The following is a 19,021-nucleotide window of genomic DNA, read 5'->3' as shown; positions in this document are numbered from 1 at the left end:
AACGCAATTAATCCCTTCCAGACGAAAGGGGGGAGGGAAGAAAAGCAATCAATTGTGCAAGACCCATTGCAAATGCAAACAAGACAACGCAAAAAGCAATCAAGCATGCAAGACCTAACACAAAGAAAACAAACCAAAAACCAATCAACCATGCAAGACCCATTGCAAATGCAAACAAGACAAAGCAAAAAGAAATCAAGCAGATTGTGCAAGATCAAAAATGGGGGGGGGTATGACTAAAAAGCAAACAAACTCCCCAAGACCCATCAGAAATGTGGGAAAAAATCCAAAAAGCAAAGAAATCCCCCAAGACCCATCGGAAATGGGGGGGGAATCCAAAAAGCAACGAAACCCCCCAAGACCCATTGTAAATGGGGGGAAACCCCAAACAAACCCCCCAAGATCCATCACAGCACAGAAACATAACCCCCCCAGCTCAAAACCACACTGCAAAAACACCCAGAACAGTTTTTAAAAAGCAGAAAACAACACCTTACCTTACAAGGCATCCTGAAGCCTCTCTGCAAACACACACACGCTCACTCAGAAGCAGAAGGAGGTAGTCCCAAGCCTCCGACAACGACACACTCTCTAACTGCTGGGGCAAAAGAGCTACAAAGAAGCAGCCTCTTCACCACCTCCAGTTAGAAATTTGAATTTTCCGCCTTTTTCCCCGCCTTTTTCTGTTCGTAAGTGGAAGCTCCAGTCGCAAGTAGAAGCAAAATTTTGCAGCCGGAGCTGGTTGTAACTCGAAATGGCCATAAGTAGGGGCGTTCGTAAGTCGAGGCACCACTGTACCAATATCTCTCTCTCAATTTATCTTTCAAAAGCTTGTTACAGTTAACTCTGCTTTGTTAGCTTGGATACTTTCAGTCTCTAACCCAGTGGTTCTCAACCTTGAGTCTCCAGAGGTTCTTGGACTAAAAATCCCAGAAGCCTTCACCACTACCTGTGCTGCCCAGGATTCCTGGGGGTTGTTCAAGAACATCTGGGGATGCAAGGTTGGGAACTACTGCTCTATTTATAGAAGACTGCAGGTTTGCCTTGTGTGTCATGTATATAATATGGAAATAATTGCACCAACAGCAATTCTGCATTTTATTTACTCATCATTTTAGCATACAAGTCAGTGTTCATGCATATTATGTTGCACAGTAACAGATTTTATTCACATGAGGAAGTATTATTCTCCGCCTTCAATTTTTAATGACAACTGGAAAGGAAATCATTCCCCACAACTATTGAATTATTATTTATTAATGCTTCTGATATGAAATTAATAAAGATGAGAGCTTATCTTTGTATAATGTCAAATGATGTCTTATTGGATAGAAAAGCTGGAGAAACAGAGCTTCAGCAGTTACTATTTATAGTTGCCTTAAATCTAAAAGAAACATCATAGCGGACAGTGTTAGTTGTTTAGGAAACTTTATTGGCTCTTGCTTATCATTCGTTTAGTACAATAAATCCAGCACTAAAAGGATAATAAATTAGCTTTTCATTTTGTGTGCAAAAATGATTTTTAAAGAAGACTATAATAAAGAGGTTATTACATTTTTTGTGGGAGTGTGGTTGAATATTGAAAGAAGAAACATTATCTCCTACTGTATATGCTTGCCATTCCTTTCACTGTTTTGAAGGGACACAGTTTGGACTTCTTAAGCTTGAAAGAAATAAGACTGGTAACCGAAGTTCACGACCTTCAGTTACCAGACCTAAAAGTACTGTAAATTCACTGCTCACATACTGATTGCCCTAAACATATTTAGGCAGTAGAAGTGCTAGAGCAAAACGATGTTTTAAATGGGTTTTTTTCGCTTTGCGAAGATCAGTTCCCTGCTTCAGGAACCGATTCTTCACATTACGACGATCAAAACAGCTGATCGTCAGGTTTTCAAAATGGCCACCGGGTGCTCAAAATGGCTCCCCGCTGTGCTTAGGGACAGATTCCTTGCTATACAGGCACCGAAAATGGCTGCCATATGGAGGATCTTCGCTGGACGGTGAGTTTTTAGCCCATTGGAATGCATTAACCGGGTTTTAATGCATTTCAGTGGGTTTTTAATTTTTGCTTTACGACGTTTTCGCTCTACAGCAATTTCGCTGAAACGAATTAACGTTGTTAAGCGAGCCACCACTGTAGTTCTTAAAAGGCAAGCTTCATATCAGCTTTGTATCTCTTATATTCTGGCATGTTGGTCGTACTAGTTAGGGCTGCTATATCTTTTCTGATAGGCTCCAAAACTTGCATCAACTTTTCTCCATGGAAGAGATATAAAAGTGGGGCCAGACCAGGTTATTTTAAATCTTTTTTAGCAAACTTGGGTACTTTTATTTACAAAGCAGACATGCTGGTCTGGTGGTTGTACTATGACCTAGGACAGCAATGGTGAGGAGCCTTGTGGCACAGTGGTTAAACCACCATACTGCAGCCAAAACTGTACTCACGACCTGGGGTTCAATCCCAGGTAGCCGGCTCAAGGTTGACTCAGCCTTCTATCCTTCCGAGGTCGGTAAAATGAGTACCCAGCTCACTGGGGAGGTGGCAATGTGTAGCCTGCATAATTAACTTGTAAACCGCCCAGAGAGTGCTTGAAGTGCTATGTGGTGGTATATAAGCAGCACGCTTTGCTTTTGCTTTGCTGCCGGCACACGAGCCGTAAGTCACTGGATCGCAACTCCCACACACACACGCAGCCAAACCAGAGAAGGCAGCTGCAGCCGTAGTGCTGGTGCTTCCGCAGGTGGATCCAGAGCAGATGGCGCTGGTGGCGGATCTAGAGTGGGGTCTCAAGGCACCTCCATGCTGGGGTTCCCCCTTCTGCTGCCACTTCCGGTTCCGCCACAACCACTTCCGATTCTGCCGTCGGCCACTTTTTTTTTCAGTTTGGGCACTCAAGCCCAAAAAGGTTCACCACCACTGACCTAAGATATCTTCCTTGTGGAGCAAGGTTTATAAGACTCACCTGCAGCAAGACCTCTTGTGTGTTAAAGAATTTCCGCTTGTATTGCACTAGCATGGCTAACATAACTCTTACAATGAGCACCATGTTGGAGGTGAGGTAGTTCTAGTATGTCTAACCAATTATTATTTAGTTCTGTCAGTGTCTTGTCTCCACTCAGATAATTCATTGTCTTAGAGTGCAACTACACAGCAGGAAAAATGTGAATGGGTCTGCTGTGAAGTCACACCTGGAAGTTAGGTTTTCCAAGGTGAATTCACTTCAGCAGACCACATAGGAATCAGCGTAGAGAGGGAAGGAAATCAGCTTCATTTGCACCCTGTTAACTGTTTGAATCCTCTCCTCCCCACACCTGCTGACTGGGTCTGGTTGTTTCCCTCTTCTTTTCCCGTTCCATTCTGTTCCTTTCTTTACTTTTCCTCATTTTGTAAAAGGCTAGCTGACCTCGTGCTAGTCCAGCTGGCCGACCAAAGGGGGGGGGGGAGAACAGCAGTGAGACAGGAGGATGTCTGTTTTTTACAGAGCATATTTTTTATGCTCTGGTCTGGCTGTCCTGAGCTAAAGGAGGCACACTTAGAACAGAGTTGCCTTAAAACTTCCTCTCTTTCCCCTGCACCTTTGGTCAGCCAGCTGCCCCAGCACCAGATTAGCTAGCCAAGGAAGGAAGGAAGGAAGGAAGGGGACAGAACAGGAAGGGAAGATGAAACCAGACCCATGCACCATATATAGGGAGGAGAGGATTCAAACAGCTGCCACTTTTCCTATTGCCCTGCCCCCCCCCCACTGCTGCTGGAGGTGGCAGCAAAAAAAACTACTCCATTCCACGTTGGATCAAGCAATTACACTGCTTGATCCAATGTAAATGCATCCACTGTCAAAAAAAGGAGAAGCCCCAGCAGTGAAGTTAAAAAGTATAGTGGGGAGTGGTCTGGGCTGATTTGCATTGACTTTTACATAATGTGGTCAATGGAAAAAATGTGAGTCAGACTGTCAATTCCAGAGCATTTCCCACCTTATATGTCAATCTAGTTGCCAGTTCTAGCTCTATGTTTCCCTGTTCTTGATCAACATGCATCTGTTCTCATGTTTGATTTGAGTGATTCCAGTTAAACTGTAAAAGAATGAATAAATATCTGGAAGACTGTGCACAGGGATTATTTTTACAACCATTGATTGCCAGATTCTTCTCTCCCCACCCCCACCCCATTATCATTTATCTACAGAAACATATCCTATTTAAACTAACAAAGTTTGATTCCTGAGTTGTCACACCCATGTATATTTCAAAACAAATATATCTATCTGCACATGCTTCCTTGTTTTATGTTTTCAGGTGTATCTGTTCAGATTACAAGGACTAATAGCTCCTTCTGCTATCATGTTGGCGTTTGAAGAGTTCAGCTGTTCCTGAGGCAAAGAACTTAATATTTTTATTGCTCCTTACAAAGGTCAGAATCCAGTGGCATAGTTTTGCTGGATCACACTGCTTAGACAAAAACTGGTCACACTCCTTCTGCAGCCCCCATGTAGCCTACAAACCTGCTCCAACGAGCCTGAAAATACTCCACACTAGGGTATTTTTGGCACCCCAGAGGACTGCAGCAGGGAGCAAAGGGGATGAGAATCACAATTCTGCTGATCCTACAGTGTTGGATTATGTCCAAAATGATTGTTTCTTTGTTATTAAACACATGCTGTAGCTGATATATGGTCTAAAAAGATTTAATATCATAGTCTTGTCTTGTACCTCCCTCCACCCCCACATTCTCTCTGTAACCAAAATCCTGTTGATCCCACACAGTGTAGGCAATCACACAGGCAAGCATGCTTCAACTTCCAGCACCCATTGGGATAGTCAGCTTCCCCATATCAGGCAAACAGTTGCAGGCCCACTCAAACACTTGGCCACACAATAGACATCTAGCAATGAGCAATTACCCTTATATGTACAGGTTTTCCCAACAGGATTTTGGCCTCGTTGTTTTACCTTTCCATCTTATAATATGAACTGTTAAAATGTACTTAGGAAATAATCGCCACCGCCCCCCTTTTCTTTCTGGTAGGGCTTTTTCTCATGAGATTTAACACAAGATTTTCTCATCTTGTGTTAAAAGTCCTCTGCACAATTTGCTGCACTTTTTTGGTAGGCCTCGTTTCAAGGAATAAGCCTACAATTACATATTGTACCATGGGGATAATAGTCCGGGGCTAAACATTTCATACGTTCTGTACAATTTGGACTCAGATAAAAAAAACTGCAAGACCAAATCTACAATATATTGACATAATTTGTGAAAACTTCATGGAAAATGCGTAAAATAGACAATGCCCTAACAACTGTACTTCAATAATACATTATCTGATTGTTGTAATATATAGTAAAAGGTAAATAGAGACAACATTGGCGTATATATGCAGGAGAAAAGTCAGACCCTCATTAATTTATTATTTTTTCCTAGTGCAGCACCCAAGATATTTCTCAACAAGAACCAAAACCGACACAGTTTAAAAAAATGCAATCATTATTATTTCAAATAAGTTCTCATATTTAAAAAATCATGTTATTAAAACAATTTTAACAAGAGAAAAAGAATGCTTAAGGTGTTTCTCTTCCCTACATAACATCTGGAAAACTTGCACAGATTCTGCATGATCTGTTTTCACAAATTATTTTGTAACACTATAGGTCTCTTTCAGTCATAACCAAACTTCTTAATTTTCTACTTTTAATCAAACTCAACTGAGATACGAATAAGTGTAGGATAGGGTTTACAGTGCTGGACTAGGATCTGGGAGAATTGGGTTCAAAGACCCACTTGGCCATGAAAATTCACCAGGTGACTTTCGGGCAGTCACTGTCTCTTAGGATTGCTGGGAAGACAAGAGTGGGACAGAAGAGAGCCATGCACATTGCTTTACATGTGTTGGAAAAAGGGTTAGCATGGTCGTAAGGACCAGATAGGCGGGGTATAAATGGAATAAATAAATAAATAAATAATCAATGCATTAAATAAAGTTACAAAGGCAGATATCAAATTCAGCATTAAATGTTCCTTCCAAAGAATTGAAGAAAAACTTTCCACATAATTTTAAACCAGAGCTTGGGGCTAGGTGGATGGATTGTTGCTTAGAAACAAATCTGAGTCAGAGTGCTGATGCCGTCCTTGGCCTTCTCTGGCACACTGTCTCTGGGGGGACACCTTTTTTTAGCCCCTTGCCCTGGCTGCCCTGCCTGGCTTGCACAAAGATGTCACTGGAACATGTCTGAGGTTCACTCGTATCCGTCCCGCCTTGAACCAGAGGCTGCTTTGCGACGTCCTTGGCGCACACACACACACACACACACACACACACACACACACACACACACACACACACACACACACACACACACACACACACACACACACACACACACACACACACACACACACACCATGTACTGCTGGCTGTTGCCCTTTCATAGTGTCAGTGCAGCTAGGTGACAGATTTTGTTCATAATAGCAGTTGTCTTTTTCTTCTTCCTCTCCCACTTCTCTCAGTAGAAGCTGCTGCCATGGGTGGAGGCAACATTCCTCCAGCCTTCCCCAAGTGCCTACTTCTGCCACACTCACATTTCATACCGCCTTCAGACTGTGCCCCACGAAAAACACTATCTGATGCTGCTACAGCAGAACACAAACCATTCCAATGAAGATCACATACACACACACACAAAGACACAGAGTTTATTAACTTAATATATGGGTCTATATATAAGAAGATCTTAGTCCTCTGCCTGATATACCCACAAAGAGGCCTAAAGCTAATGGAATATTTCCCTGTTGCTTTATAGAATCATGAAGTTGGAAGGGGCCTATAAGGCCATTGAGTCCAACTCCTTGCTCAGTGAAGGAAAAGAAATCAAAGGATATCTGCCAGGTGGTTGTCTAAGTTTCTCTTGAATGCCTCCAGTGTTGGAGCACTCACCACCTCCCGAGGTAACTGGTTCCACAGTCTTACTGCTCTAACAGGAGTTTTTTTCCTGACAGTTGAAATCTGGCTTCCTGTAACCTGAGCCCATTTTTGCATGTTCTGCACTCTGGGATGGTCGAGAACAGATCCTGCCCCTCCTCTGTATGACAGCCTTTCAAGTATTTCAAAAGTGTTATCATATCTCCCCTCAGTCTTATTTTCTCAAGGCTAAATGTGCCCAGTTTTTTCAGTCTGCTTGCTTTCCAAGTCCCCTCATCATCCTTGTTGCCCTCATCTGAACTTGTTCCAATTAGTGTCCTTCTTGAAGTACAGTGGCCAAAACTGGACAAAATACTGCAGGTGAGGCCTAACCAGTGCCAAATAGAGGGGAACAAATACCTTAAGGAATCTGGAGACTATACTTCTGTTCCTTGTAGGCATCCTTCAGTCTCGAGAGACTATGGCAACATGCTCTGAATAGAGGTCTTGGAACAGCGTCTAGTGTGGCTGAGAAGGCCAATTCGAGAGTGACAATCCCTTCCACACTGAAGACAAATACAATCTGTCCCCTGTCCAGCTCCCTGATTTGGCTGGTTTCGGGACTGCCTCTTTGCCTCAGCCTACTGGACAATTATCTCTTCAAAATGGGAGAGGCCATGCTGCACCGCCTGCCTCCAGGCTGAATGCTCCAATGTCAAACTTTCCCATCTGTTAAGGTCCATTCCTAAGGCCCTGCTTGCAGATATCCTTGTATCACAGCTGTGGTGTCCCTCTGGGGCGATTTCCCTGCACTAATTCTCCATACAGGAGATCTTTTGGAATCTGACTATCAGACATTCTTACGACATGCTCAAGCCAACATAGATGTCACTGTTTCAGTAATGTATACATGCTAAAAATTCCATCTCGTTCTAGGACTACTCTATTTGGAACTTTGTCCTGCCAAGTGATACCAAAAATGCATTGGAGACAACCATATGGAATGTGTTCGGCTTCCTCTCCTGCCATGCACAAAGGGTCCAGGACTCATTGCAGTACAGGAGTGTGCTCAGGACACAGGCTCTATAGACCTGGATCTTGGTATATGCAGTCAGCTTCTTATAAAACCATACTCTCTTTGTGAGTCTAGAGAACATGGTAGCTGCTTTGCCAATGTATTTATCCAGCTCAGCATCTAGGAAGAGAGTGTCAGAGATTGTTGAGCCACGGTACATGAAATCATGAACAACCTCCAATTCTTGTGTAGAGATGGTAATAGAGGGAGGTGAGCCCACACCCTAGTCCACGACTTGTGTTTTCTTCAGGCTGATTGTTAGTCCAAAGTCTTAGCAGGCCTTGCTAAAATGTTTCATGTGTTAGAGGTCTTCAGCAGAGTGGGCAACAATGGCTACATCATCAGCGAAGAGGAAGTCCCGTATGCATTTCAGTTGGACTTTGGTCTTTGCTCCAAATCTAGAGAGATTAAAGAGCTTTCCATCTGATCTAGTCCAGAGGTAGACACCTTCTGTTGCAGTTCCAAAGGCCTGCTTCAGCAAAAAAGATCCCAAACAGGGTCAGCGCGAGGACACAGCCTTGTTTTACTCCACTTCGGATATCAAAGGGATCTGATGTTCAGCCATCAAAAACTACAGTGCCCTTCATTTCCTCATGAAAGGACTTGATGATGTTAAGGAGACGAGGTGGACATCCAATCTTGGGAAGTATTTTAAAAACGCCATCCCTGCTAACCAAATCAACGGCTTTTGTGAGATCTATGAAGGCCACAAGGAGTGGCTGTCATTATTCCCTACATTTCTCCTGCAACTGTCTGAGGGAAAATACCATGTCGGTGGTGGATCTATTAGCTCAAAATCCACACTGTGATTCTGGATAGACTCTGTCTGCAAGCACCTGGAGTCTCTTCAGTACAACACAGGCAAGCAGCTTCCCTACAATGCTGAGAAGAGCCCTGTCTCTTTTGTTCTTATACAATGTGGCTATGTTTGCATCCTTCATGTCCTGTGGTACTCCACCTTCCCTCCAGCAAAGACAAAATATTTCATACATCTCAGTGATGATATTCTCTTTACAGCACTTCAGCACTTCAACAGGGATGTTATCCTTCCCAGGTGCCTTGCTGGAGGTGAGGGAATCCAAAGCCACTTTTATTTCTGCTAACGTTGGTTCACTGTCCAGCTCTTCCAAGACAGGCAGGCACTTGGTGTTATTTAATGCCTCTTCGGTTACTACATTCTCACTAGAATATAGCTCAGAGTAGTGCTGCACCCAGCATTCCATCTGCTGTGCTTGGTCCTGGATGATCACGCCTGTAGCAGTCTTCAAAGGAGCAGGTTTCCTCTGTATTGGACCTAATGCCTGCTTGATGCCATCATACATTTCCTTGATGTTACCTGCTTTGAGAGCACAGCTGAAGCCAATAATTGTTAGAATTTACTACTACTGTATACTTCTTAATAGCACTTTTTGTGGGGGGGGGTAGCCGCATCATACTGTTGGCTCATATTCAGCTTGTGTTCTACAATGACTGCAAGATCCTTTTCACTTGTATATTCCTGAGCCAGGTATCCTCCATTTTGTAACTCTGTGTTTGGTGTTTTTTTCCTAGGTGCAATAGTTTCCACTAATCCCTGCTGAATTTCATTCTCTTGTTTTCAGCTCAATGCTCAAGCCTATCCAGATCATTTTGGATTTTCTGTCTTCCAGTTTATTAGCTATTCCACTCAATTTTGTGTCATCCGCAAATGTGATTAGCATTTCCTGTTTCCCCTGATCCAAGTCATTAATAAAAATCTTGAATAGCACTGGGCCCAGGACTGAACCATGGGGTATCCCGCTTATTACCTCCTCCCAGTTTGAGAAGGAGCTTACCCACTGAGTCTGATTCTATAGCCATCTGTGTATCCACGTGACAGTTGTTCTATCCAGCCCACACCTAATTAACTCACTAATCAGAATATCATGGGGCACTCTGTCGAAAGCTTTGCTGAAGTCAAGATATACTATGTTTATAGCATTCCCTCTATCAAGGAGGTTATCCGATAAAAAATGATATCAGATTAGTCAGCCGGATTTGTTCTTGACAAATCCATGTTGGGTTCTATTATTACTGCTTTGTTTTCTAGGTGTGTGCATAGTGACTGCTTTATTGTCTGTTCCAGAATTTTCCCAGGGATTGATGTCAGGCTGACGGGTCTGTAGTTCCCAGTTTCCTTCTTTTTGCCTTTTTTGTAGATATGGACAACATTAGCAATCCTCCAGTCATCTGGCACCTCACCCATTTCCCATGATTTCAAGAAAATAATGGATTATAATTTATTAATCTGAGTCTACTAATCCTATATCTTATTCCTGACTAGACATGGGGGCTTCATATTCGTATACAAATACGAAGCCAGCTGGCACAGGTGACCGGCTGGATTACACCCACCCCCAGAACCCGCCATATTACTTACCGAGCAGTGTACGGTGCATGTGGCTAACATCATTTCCTGCACTAGCTCAGCTGCCATAGCCCACCTTTCTGCTTGCTGACCACTCCATGGTTGAGCAGGGAGACTCATTCTGCCACCCCCTTTTCAGAATGGCTAGGCGAGCAGGGATGTGGGACTGTAGCAGCTAGGCTACTGCCGTGATTGGGGCAAAGGAGATTATGCCAGCCATGCATACCACACACTGTTTGGTAAGTGATCTGGCAGGTTCTGGGGGTGGGTGGTAATTGTGCCAGCCACCTGTGCCGGCGGGCTTTTTGTTCGTACTCAAATACACAGCCCCATGTCTGTTCCTGACTATATTAAGTCAACAATATACAATGAGATGTAGAGAATGTAAATGTAAGTTGAGGCTTCAAGAAAGGACGTAAAGAAAACTGCTGTAATGTATGCTTGCACCACAGCCTATCCTAATAGCAAATGCTCAGGGAATTTAAAAGCAATTATGCCCACTTTTAACTTGGAAAGAATCAAATGTGAAAAAATACCTTCTGGTGTCTGCGCCTACTTCTAGATTTCATTTGTGCAGACAAGCATCATATAAATAGGATTGCCAGACGTCAGGCAAAAGGAGGACATGTCCTCCTTTTTAGCCTTATGTCCTCCGTCTGGCGGGCAAAGATTAAAACCTTTAAAATGTCAGGCTTTTGTATATTTTATGTTATAATTTTGGATGGGTGGGGGAGAGGTGGAAGGACCCCCCTTCCTCTGTCTTTCCCCGTCCCCTGTTACCTGCCCCTGGCACTGGAACACAGCCCTCACCCCCTCCTATGCCAGCAGTGGCTGCTTGGCGATCCGCCATGCCTGCCCAGCCCACATGGAGCCCAGAAAGGCAGCACAAGCGGAGCGCTGGCTGCCAAGCCAGGAAGGAGCAAGCATCAATGGGAAGGCCATCACCCGGACTGTGTGTGTTCAAAGTCCCTTTCGGGGACTCCAACTCCCACACTCCCCAGCCTTGAACTTAAGACCCTTGGGGGAGGGGAGGCTGCCTCATTCAGTTTTGCCCGGCGCTGCTTTCCCCCTGCCTGCGCCGGAGCCTTGTTTGGGCGTCCAGATTAGGAGGGTTGCCTCTGAGCGTGTGCAGAGTGCAAACGGCCGAGGGATCCCGCAGCCAGGCCGGGATAGGTTCGGGTAACATTTACTGTTTAAATAATGTTTTGGGGTATTTTGAAAAGAAGCCTCCATTGAATTTATTTTTATTTTTTAATATGAGTGTTTCTTGGTCAGTTCACCAAGAGACATTTATTGTCAGCTATTGTAATAAAATTGTATTGATTTAATCTGGAACAATTCAAATGAAACATTCAATATGTCCTCCTCTGTTCTCATTTTTTGTCTTTCTATGTCCTCCTTTCAGTACCCGTGTATCTGGCAACCCTATATATACATGCTTTGCTCTTACCACAGCTACTGTCCTTTGGGAAACCCATGGCAACCCCAGTCAGGAGACACTGAGTTCTCTGCCCCCACAAGTTTCATTAAATTTCATTTCTCAAGAAGGCACTCCATGATGCCGGAGAAATAGGTTTCACTTTCAGTTCTTCATCTAGCAAGCAGAAACCTAGCTTTTTTACTTTATAATGTATGGGAGTAAATGTGACTCTGAATATTAGCAATTATTGTTACATATATTCAGAACTATCAAACTCAGATTTGAATATATTCAGAACTTTCAAAATATGGCATTACTCTGAATTCTAAATATTTACAAATCTAAATGCAGATCCCTAGCTTCTTTGAACCAGGCACAGTAATAGGCCTTATGGCCTATTCACCTCTACCGTCCTTCCAGTCTCTATTGTTTCCCATCCTACTGAAATGTAGATAGCAAGTTCCTTGAAGCAGAGAGAGCATTTGACATATTCAGTTTTGTAAGATAGTTCTAATAATATATGTAAATTAATTAATTGGTTTCACTAAAAAGTGCTTTTGGAGCATCATTCTAGAACTTAATTGTGGCAAAAGTATACATGCGTATGTGTTGTTCTCTTCAAAGGCAATGAAAGGACTAACCAGTGCAATGTTTGCTGCGTCTGTGATGAATGATGCTTGTTTTCTGCGTCTTTAATTAGACTGTTTCGACATTTGCCAAAGAAAATGTTGGCATGTAGACAAAAATTGAAATTATAGGAACCAGGCTTGATGTAATAGCTTATTTGTAAAGGAAACACAACTTGTTTGGTATTTTATTGAAACAGGAAGTTCAGCGATTCATTTGCAGCAGTGACCAAAAAAATAATAAATTCTCAGGTGGTAGTTGAGTCATCTGTTGTTGAACGTAACCACAATCCCCCTTCTTTGCTTTTAAGCTTTCATTTACCTTAGCTGAGTTTTAAGGAAGGAAATTGTGCATCATTTAAACTTTTAAGCACAGCTTTGTGTATCTGTTTTCAGTGAGCAACTAGTTAAAATAAATTAGCACTGCGAATCATACATATAAAACAAAAATAGACCATATGCTGTGGTTCAGTGTGTTCTAGCGTTTTCTGGGGGAAAATACAGTTAGCATTAAAGATTATTCATCTTTAAAGCTGGTACTCATCCTGTGAGTAGAAAATTGCTGAGAGTTTGACTTCTTCACTAAAGGAAAAAAAGGAGTAAAGGGCTATTGGTGCATAGCTTGTAAATTAATTTCCAGAAGCTGAGTGATGAGAATTTAACTCCTTCGCTAAGGAGTGTGTGTGTTATAATTAAATTCCTGAGTAACCTGGGCCGATAAGATATAGCTGACAGGGTAAAAAGGAAGTGCAGACTCCGTAAAAGCGAGGCTGCGCAGTAGAAATAGAATGTTTTTGTAACTTAATGAAATTGTAGTAAGTTTGTGAGCCGTAACGGACCGCCCGGACGGACAGCCTATATAATGTGTACTCTTCCTTCGTTCCTCAGAGAAACCAACACCTTGCATGGCTTGGGTTGCTTTCTCTCCGCTTTCTGCAGCAGCGAATAATAAATAAGCCTCCACTTTGTAGCCTTCGTGTCTCTGTCCATTTCTGTTGGGGGAATTCATAAGGGTCTTGAATTCCGATTAACAGATTGGTGTCAGAAGTGTGGGATAATAGAAGCCCCTATTGGGGCCGGGCTCAAGTCCGTTGAGGCTGTGGAGAACGGCGGCAGCCTTGCGGAGAACCGGAGGGCCCCCGTCTTGTTTTCGACGGCCGTTTCCCGCCTGGCGTCCCGGCTACACAGTCTCAAGAACTCACAGTGAGACACGAACGTGAGGAGGACGGGTGAGACAGCGCCTGGGTAATCGTGGTGAGTATTGAAATATTGAACTATGGTTATTGGGGCGGGCGTTGTCAGAGTGATTGTGAATGAGTGATTGAGCCTGCAGTTCTTCGTGGTGACCGTTGGAAGTTCCGGCGCCCGGAGTCAGGCTGCGTGTTTGAAGTCTGAAACCCTTTTTGTGTCTGTGTTGAAAGGACCCCTTACCTTTCACACACCTCCCTGATCCCTTTGTGTTTTGTCTTCCCGCGGGATGGGCAATCAGAAGTTTAAGGGTAAGAAACGGTCCAGTGGGGGCCAAAAAGGAAAAGGGGGATTCCGTTGGGGACGCCCAGACTTGTCGAGGAAAGATGAGTTAGGAATCCCGGGGAACAGTCCGTTGGCTAGACTGCTTCTCCATTGGGAAGAGGCAAAAGTGCAGGATTTTCAAACCCCGGGTGAAATGGTAAGGATGTGCACCCGGGGCAGTGTGGGTTGAAGCCAGTGGGGCTATGGCTCACAATGGTAATTTCGGGCACAGCCAGTGGGGTTTGTGCACCGAAAGGGGAACTAAAGGAGTTTCTCTCTGCCCCACCCACCCCACGGTGGGATGGATAACCTCCCGTCCTACTTCCTAAAGAGAAGGGGATGGGGACGATCAGGCAGCTGGAGGATGCGTGGATGGAAGGGAACGGCCACCCCCTTACAATCCACACAGGGAGGAAGATAAGGAAGAACAGGAAGAACAAACTAGGCGGTTGTTTAAGGAACTCAGAGGGTTGGAAATAGAACAGTTGGGGTGGGATACAACACCAGTAAGGAAAAGGCTGGGGTGCAAGAAAAATGGGCCAGTCGCCCCGAACAAGGACGAGGATGATACAGGATCAGGGGGATCCTTCCTCTATCCTTTGCGGCAGGTACCCTATGGGGAATAGTTTGGGGTGTGTGGCAGTGATCTTAGGATCATAAAGGGACAAATACGCTCTTTAACAGAGGATCCCTTAGGGTTTGTGCGAGGGCTCAGGGATGCCCTTGGCCCATCCATCTATAGTCCCACAGAGTTCCTTTACATCTGCCGGCAACTGGCCAGAATAACTTACACCAACCAAGCTTTGACAAAGGCTAGTGAAAATTGGAGAAATGAAGCTCAAGGTAGAACAGAAGATCAGGCGAGAGAAATGTTCCCAGAAGTAACACCAGGAGACTGGGACTTTCAAACTGCATCAAGGCGTGAACACTGTGAGGTATATTGCAGATATATGTTACAGGCGTTCCAGCAAACTATACCCACCAACATTAGTATGACCAAAGCTTTTGGTCAACTGCAGGGAGTCCTGTGGAGTATTTGGAAAGGATTAAGAAGAGCATGAGGCAATATACAGGATTAGATCCTGAGACTCCTGCCAATCAGGCAATACTTAAACTTCACTTTGTGGCAGAGAGTTATCTAGATATCAGAAATAAGTTGCAGAAATTTGATGGTTTGATGGTGAAACCAATTGAAGAGTTGTTGAATGAAGCGCAGAAAGTAGTACTTAGAAGGGGATGAAGGGGGGGGGCAAGGGGCCCTGACTGTGTTCACTTTTAAGGTGGCTCAGGAAATACTTGGGTGAAGCTAGGCAAAGAGAGAGAGTAAGGAAAGGAGGGAGTAGAGGAGTAATTGGAAATATTGTAAAGAAGGCAAGGAAAGTTATTGCAGGAAGCAAAGGGGTGCAGACAAGGAAAAGTATGGCATAAGTGACAAAGGAAGTACAAAGATAGAGATGAGGTAGAGAAGAGCGAAGCAAAAAAAAAAGATCAGGTAAGGAGTTTTGAGGGGAAATGGGAAAGGAAAGGCTAGAGAGGGAGGAGATTACATTTTTGGTACACACTGGAGCAACCCACTCCACATTGTGCTAAAAAAAAAAAAATCTAATTGGCAATGTACAAAGGGGAGTGTGAAAAGTTAAAATATTAGGAGCCACTGGACAAACCGAGGAGGTTCTGATTTTGCAACTCCTCGTGGTCAAAATGGAAAGAGAAAGGGGGGGCTCAGGGACAATAGCTCCTCTGCTTGGGATGTTTGTGATGTATGTAAAAAGAAAAAGGGAGGTAAAAGACTGAATCGGGGTCATTACCTTCAAGCATGTCAGCTCGGACAGCAGAGCTGTTTGCTCTAAGCTGAGCGCTACAGTTAGCTGAAGGAAAAAGGATCAAAAGAGAAGGGGGGAAATGTAACTTTCTCAGTAGACACAGAGAATGTTGTCCAAAAGTGTACATGAAATGGAATCCTCAGGAGGAGTCCTAAGAGAAATGGGAATGAATGGAGTCTCTTTGGGGGTTCCCATTTTGAAACCATTAAGCGTTAAGCAGGAGGGGAAGGTAGTGAGGAAAAAGTTCAATTGGCTTGTTAAACTTACTGGGATATAAAGGGTTAAGAGTAGGCACAAAGAAAAATCGCCTGGTGTTGAGGGAGGGAGATCCCGGCCAGCGTTAGGACACTCTGTATAGAACAGCCCCCATCCTATAATAAAACAGAGGGAAGGGAACTACAGGAGGCAAGGAAATTAAGAAACAAATTATGGTGGATTTTGAAAAATGCAGGGGAAAATATGGTACAATTTCATGGCAAAGATACAGAGTTTTTGATGCAAGCAGTGATAGACAAAGGACTGTCCTTTGAAAGAGGAAATAATAAGGGACAAGAAAAGAAGGAGGTTAAGCAAATGGACACTCAGAATCAGTACCAAAAATTGAAGGAGGAACTGGCTGATATGATCCTTCAGGAAAAAAAAAAGAGAGAAGAAAAGAAAGAAATTAGAAAACAAAAATATGGGATCTATAATCTGGCAGCATAGGGGAAATTTAAGATCCCAGGGGATGATAGATTGTTTGTGACATGTTTAGATCTGATAGTTAAATCACTTCTGCATTCAGGGGCCACTACCAGTCTTAACACGGAAGGGGTTACTGGGGTCAAAAATAATAAAGGGTATACTTTTGGAAAGTGTATCAGGCCAATAATCTGCTGCTGGCTGTTGTGAACATATGTGGCATTTTCATTGAGAGTGAACTTGTATGGGATCCAGAAGCCACAGAGGATCTAATCATTGGCATGGATGCCTTGCAAACTATGGGCTATGGTTTGATCCCTATAGCAAACAACTACATCAAGCCCAAGCCCAGAAATCATTAGAGAGAAAAAAAATTCAGTCTTAAGGTGAAGGATTTGAGAACAAAGGAGGAATGGGAATAGATTGTTCCAGGAGTAAAAGCAACATCTAAATATGATTGTGGGAAACACGCTGAAAGAGGGTAAGAAGTGCCTGGGAGAATAGAGAGTTAAAACACTGTTGGAAACCCCTAAGCCAAAAACAAAACTATAGCAGTCCAGCTGCCATGTAGGTCGATGAAAGAGTAAGAACACCAGGAATAATGCAGAAGTTTTAAGAGGCAATGCAGGTAAAGAAAAACAGCTCAGTGGACTCTTCTCTTCTCCAGAGTCTGCTGCAGTCTGCTAGCCCTTCCAGTGCCTCACTTTCAGTTCTCAAGCAATTAACTATGCTTGTTAACATACCATCTGTGAGGCGCATGCATGATAAAAGCTAGCATGTGTGTGTGTGTGTTACATAACTGTTAGTTTAGCAGCAAATATAGCAAACACACAAAACGGCAGTTGCAGGGATTTTTGGGTATGCATGGATCCCAGAGGCCCCTGCATTGGGCTTGCCAGACATCACATATTTGTGTGAAATCAAGGAATGGATGGGAGTGATGCAGCCGGTAGCCTATTTTGTCTAGAGCCATGGATCCAGTGGTGGAATCCTTGCCGACCTGTGTACAAGCCTGTGAAGCAGCGGCTACCATGGTCAAAGTGGCTCGGAAGCTATTCCCGTTGCATGCTTTGGTGGTGCACTCACAGGAGGGGATGAACCATGATTGCAGACAAATAGTGGACTTTCGAACGAAATGGAGAAGGAATTTGCGGGAGGAACCACTAGAGGGCCCGGCAGTGATTAAATGGTACATTGACGGATCCTCCAAAGTGGTGGATGATGTGTGAAAAAGAGCGGGTATGGAATTGTAACAGGAAACAGAGAAGTTGTGGAACAGGGACAACTCCCACTCTCAACCTCAGCACAGACAGCGGAGGTGTGGGCATTGAAAAGAGCTTTGAAGTTGGGAAGAGGGCTGAATCTTATCATTATACAGATTTATGGTATGAGTGGGGAATTGCTCATGCTTTTGAAAAAAAAAAAAAAACACAAATTTGGAAGGAGTGAGGATTGTTAAATTCTATGGGAAAGACCATTGCACATGCATGGGTTATAGAGAGAGTGCCTTAAGCCCTGTCCGAGCTTCATGACGTAGCTATAGTATACATTCTAGTTCACCAAAAGGGATACACAAAGGAAGGTGTGGGGAATCGGGCTGCTGACAAAGCCGCCAAGGAAGAAACAGCTAATAGACTTTTGGTCAGAATGGTAGTAGCCCATATCCCTCAAGATGGGACATGTCCCAAAGAACAGTGGGTATTCACTCAAAAGGAGCTGGAGTGAATGAGTGCAAATGGTGTAAAAAAAAAAATCGTATTATGCAGATGTTACATGGAGGAGGACACCATAGACACAAAAATAACAGAGGCGCTAGGAATAGAGTGGATTGGCTTGCCATGAGAATGTAACCTCGGGCGGCTATTGGATTGTTACCCTTTGAGATGTTGTATGGACATAATGTACTGGGAAAGGAGGGCATGATGCTTTGAAGGGATATGTTCTGGCCCTGTCTTCTGTTTTATTGTCTAATAGGATCCAGGGAATACAGCATCAGACTTTGCCGTTGAAAGCAGCAGTGCATCCCTTTCTCCCCAACCCCTAGGACAGTATATGTGTATGTGAAAAAGTGGAACACTAGTCCTCTGGAGGCCAAGTGGCAAGGACCCCACCTGGTACTGCTGACCACAGAGACCGCTGTGAGGACTAAAGAGACTGCTTGGACCCATCAACCCCGAGCCAAAAGAGCTGCTAACCCAGAGGATAGTTGGATTGCTCATCCTCAAGAAGGACTTACAACAGTGTTGAAACGTATTCCTAATGTCTAGATGCTTTGTGTTGTCTGGTGATCTGTGTCCATTCTATCCATTCAAGGTGATGCGTAGTAGAGACGGGTCTACTAACGGGAGGACTTGGAATTGGGAGGTTTAGGTACAAGGGGAAACGTATTGGGAATTAAAGTTCAAAAGGGCAATCATACCACCGGACATTGGCATACACGAAGACCCAATCAGAGAGGGAGATTGTGATTAGTTGGGATAAGGGAGAGGATTTGAATTACTAGCATAACCAATACTGTGATAAATGCCCACTCATTAGAGAGAACTAGATCATGCCTAAACAGTTGGTGTTTTGTGGATCTCCCTGTCCCTTCTATCATCTC

General features: G+C 43.8%; 1 protein-coding gene across 3 annotated transcripts in view; it reads left to right on the top strand.

Annotated features, from left to right (window-relative positions):
- The window catches only part of MCPH1 (microcephalin 1), a 143,746-nt gene that overhangs the window by 115,457 nt on the left and 9,268 nt on the right, over positions 1–19,021 (top strand). Inside the window, exon 13 of one of the 3 annotated variants that reach the window (XM_073000626.2) lies at positions 4,297–4,682. The exons of the other annotated variants lie outside the window; for them this stretch is intronic. Within the exon in view, the coding sequence (XP_072856727.2) occupies positions 4,297–4,374 (78 nt within the window). The 3' untranslated portion in view covers positions 4,375–4,682. Of the gene's footprint in view, positions 1–4,296; positions 4,683–19,021 lie in introns of those variants that run through there. 3 annotated transcript variants of the gene reach the window in all.

The sequence above is a fragment of the Pogona vitticeps genome, chromosome 1, assembly GCF_051106095.1.
Source record: "Pogona vitticeps strain Pit_001003342236 chromosome 1, PviZW2.1, whole genome shotgun sequence".
Lineage (NCBI taxonomy): Eukaryota > Metazoa > Chordata > Lepidosauria > Squamata > Agamidae > Pogona > Pogona vitticeps.
This window is presented reverse-complemented; position numbering and strand designations above follow the sequence as displayed.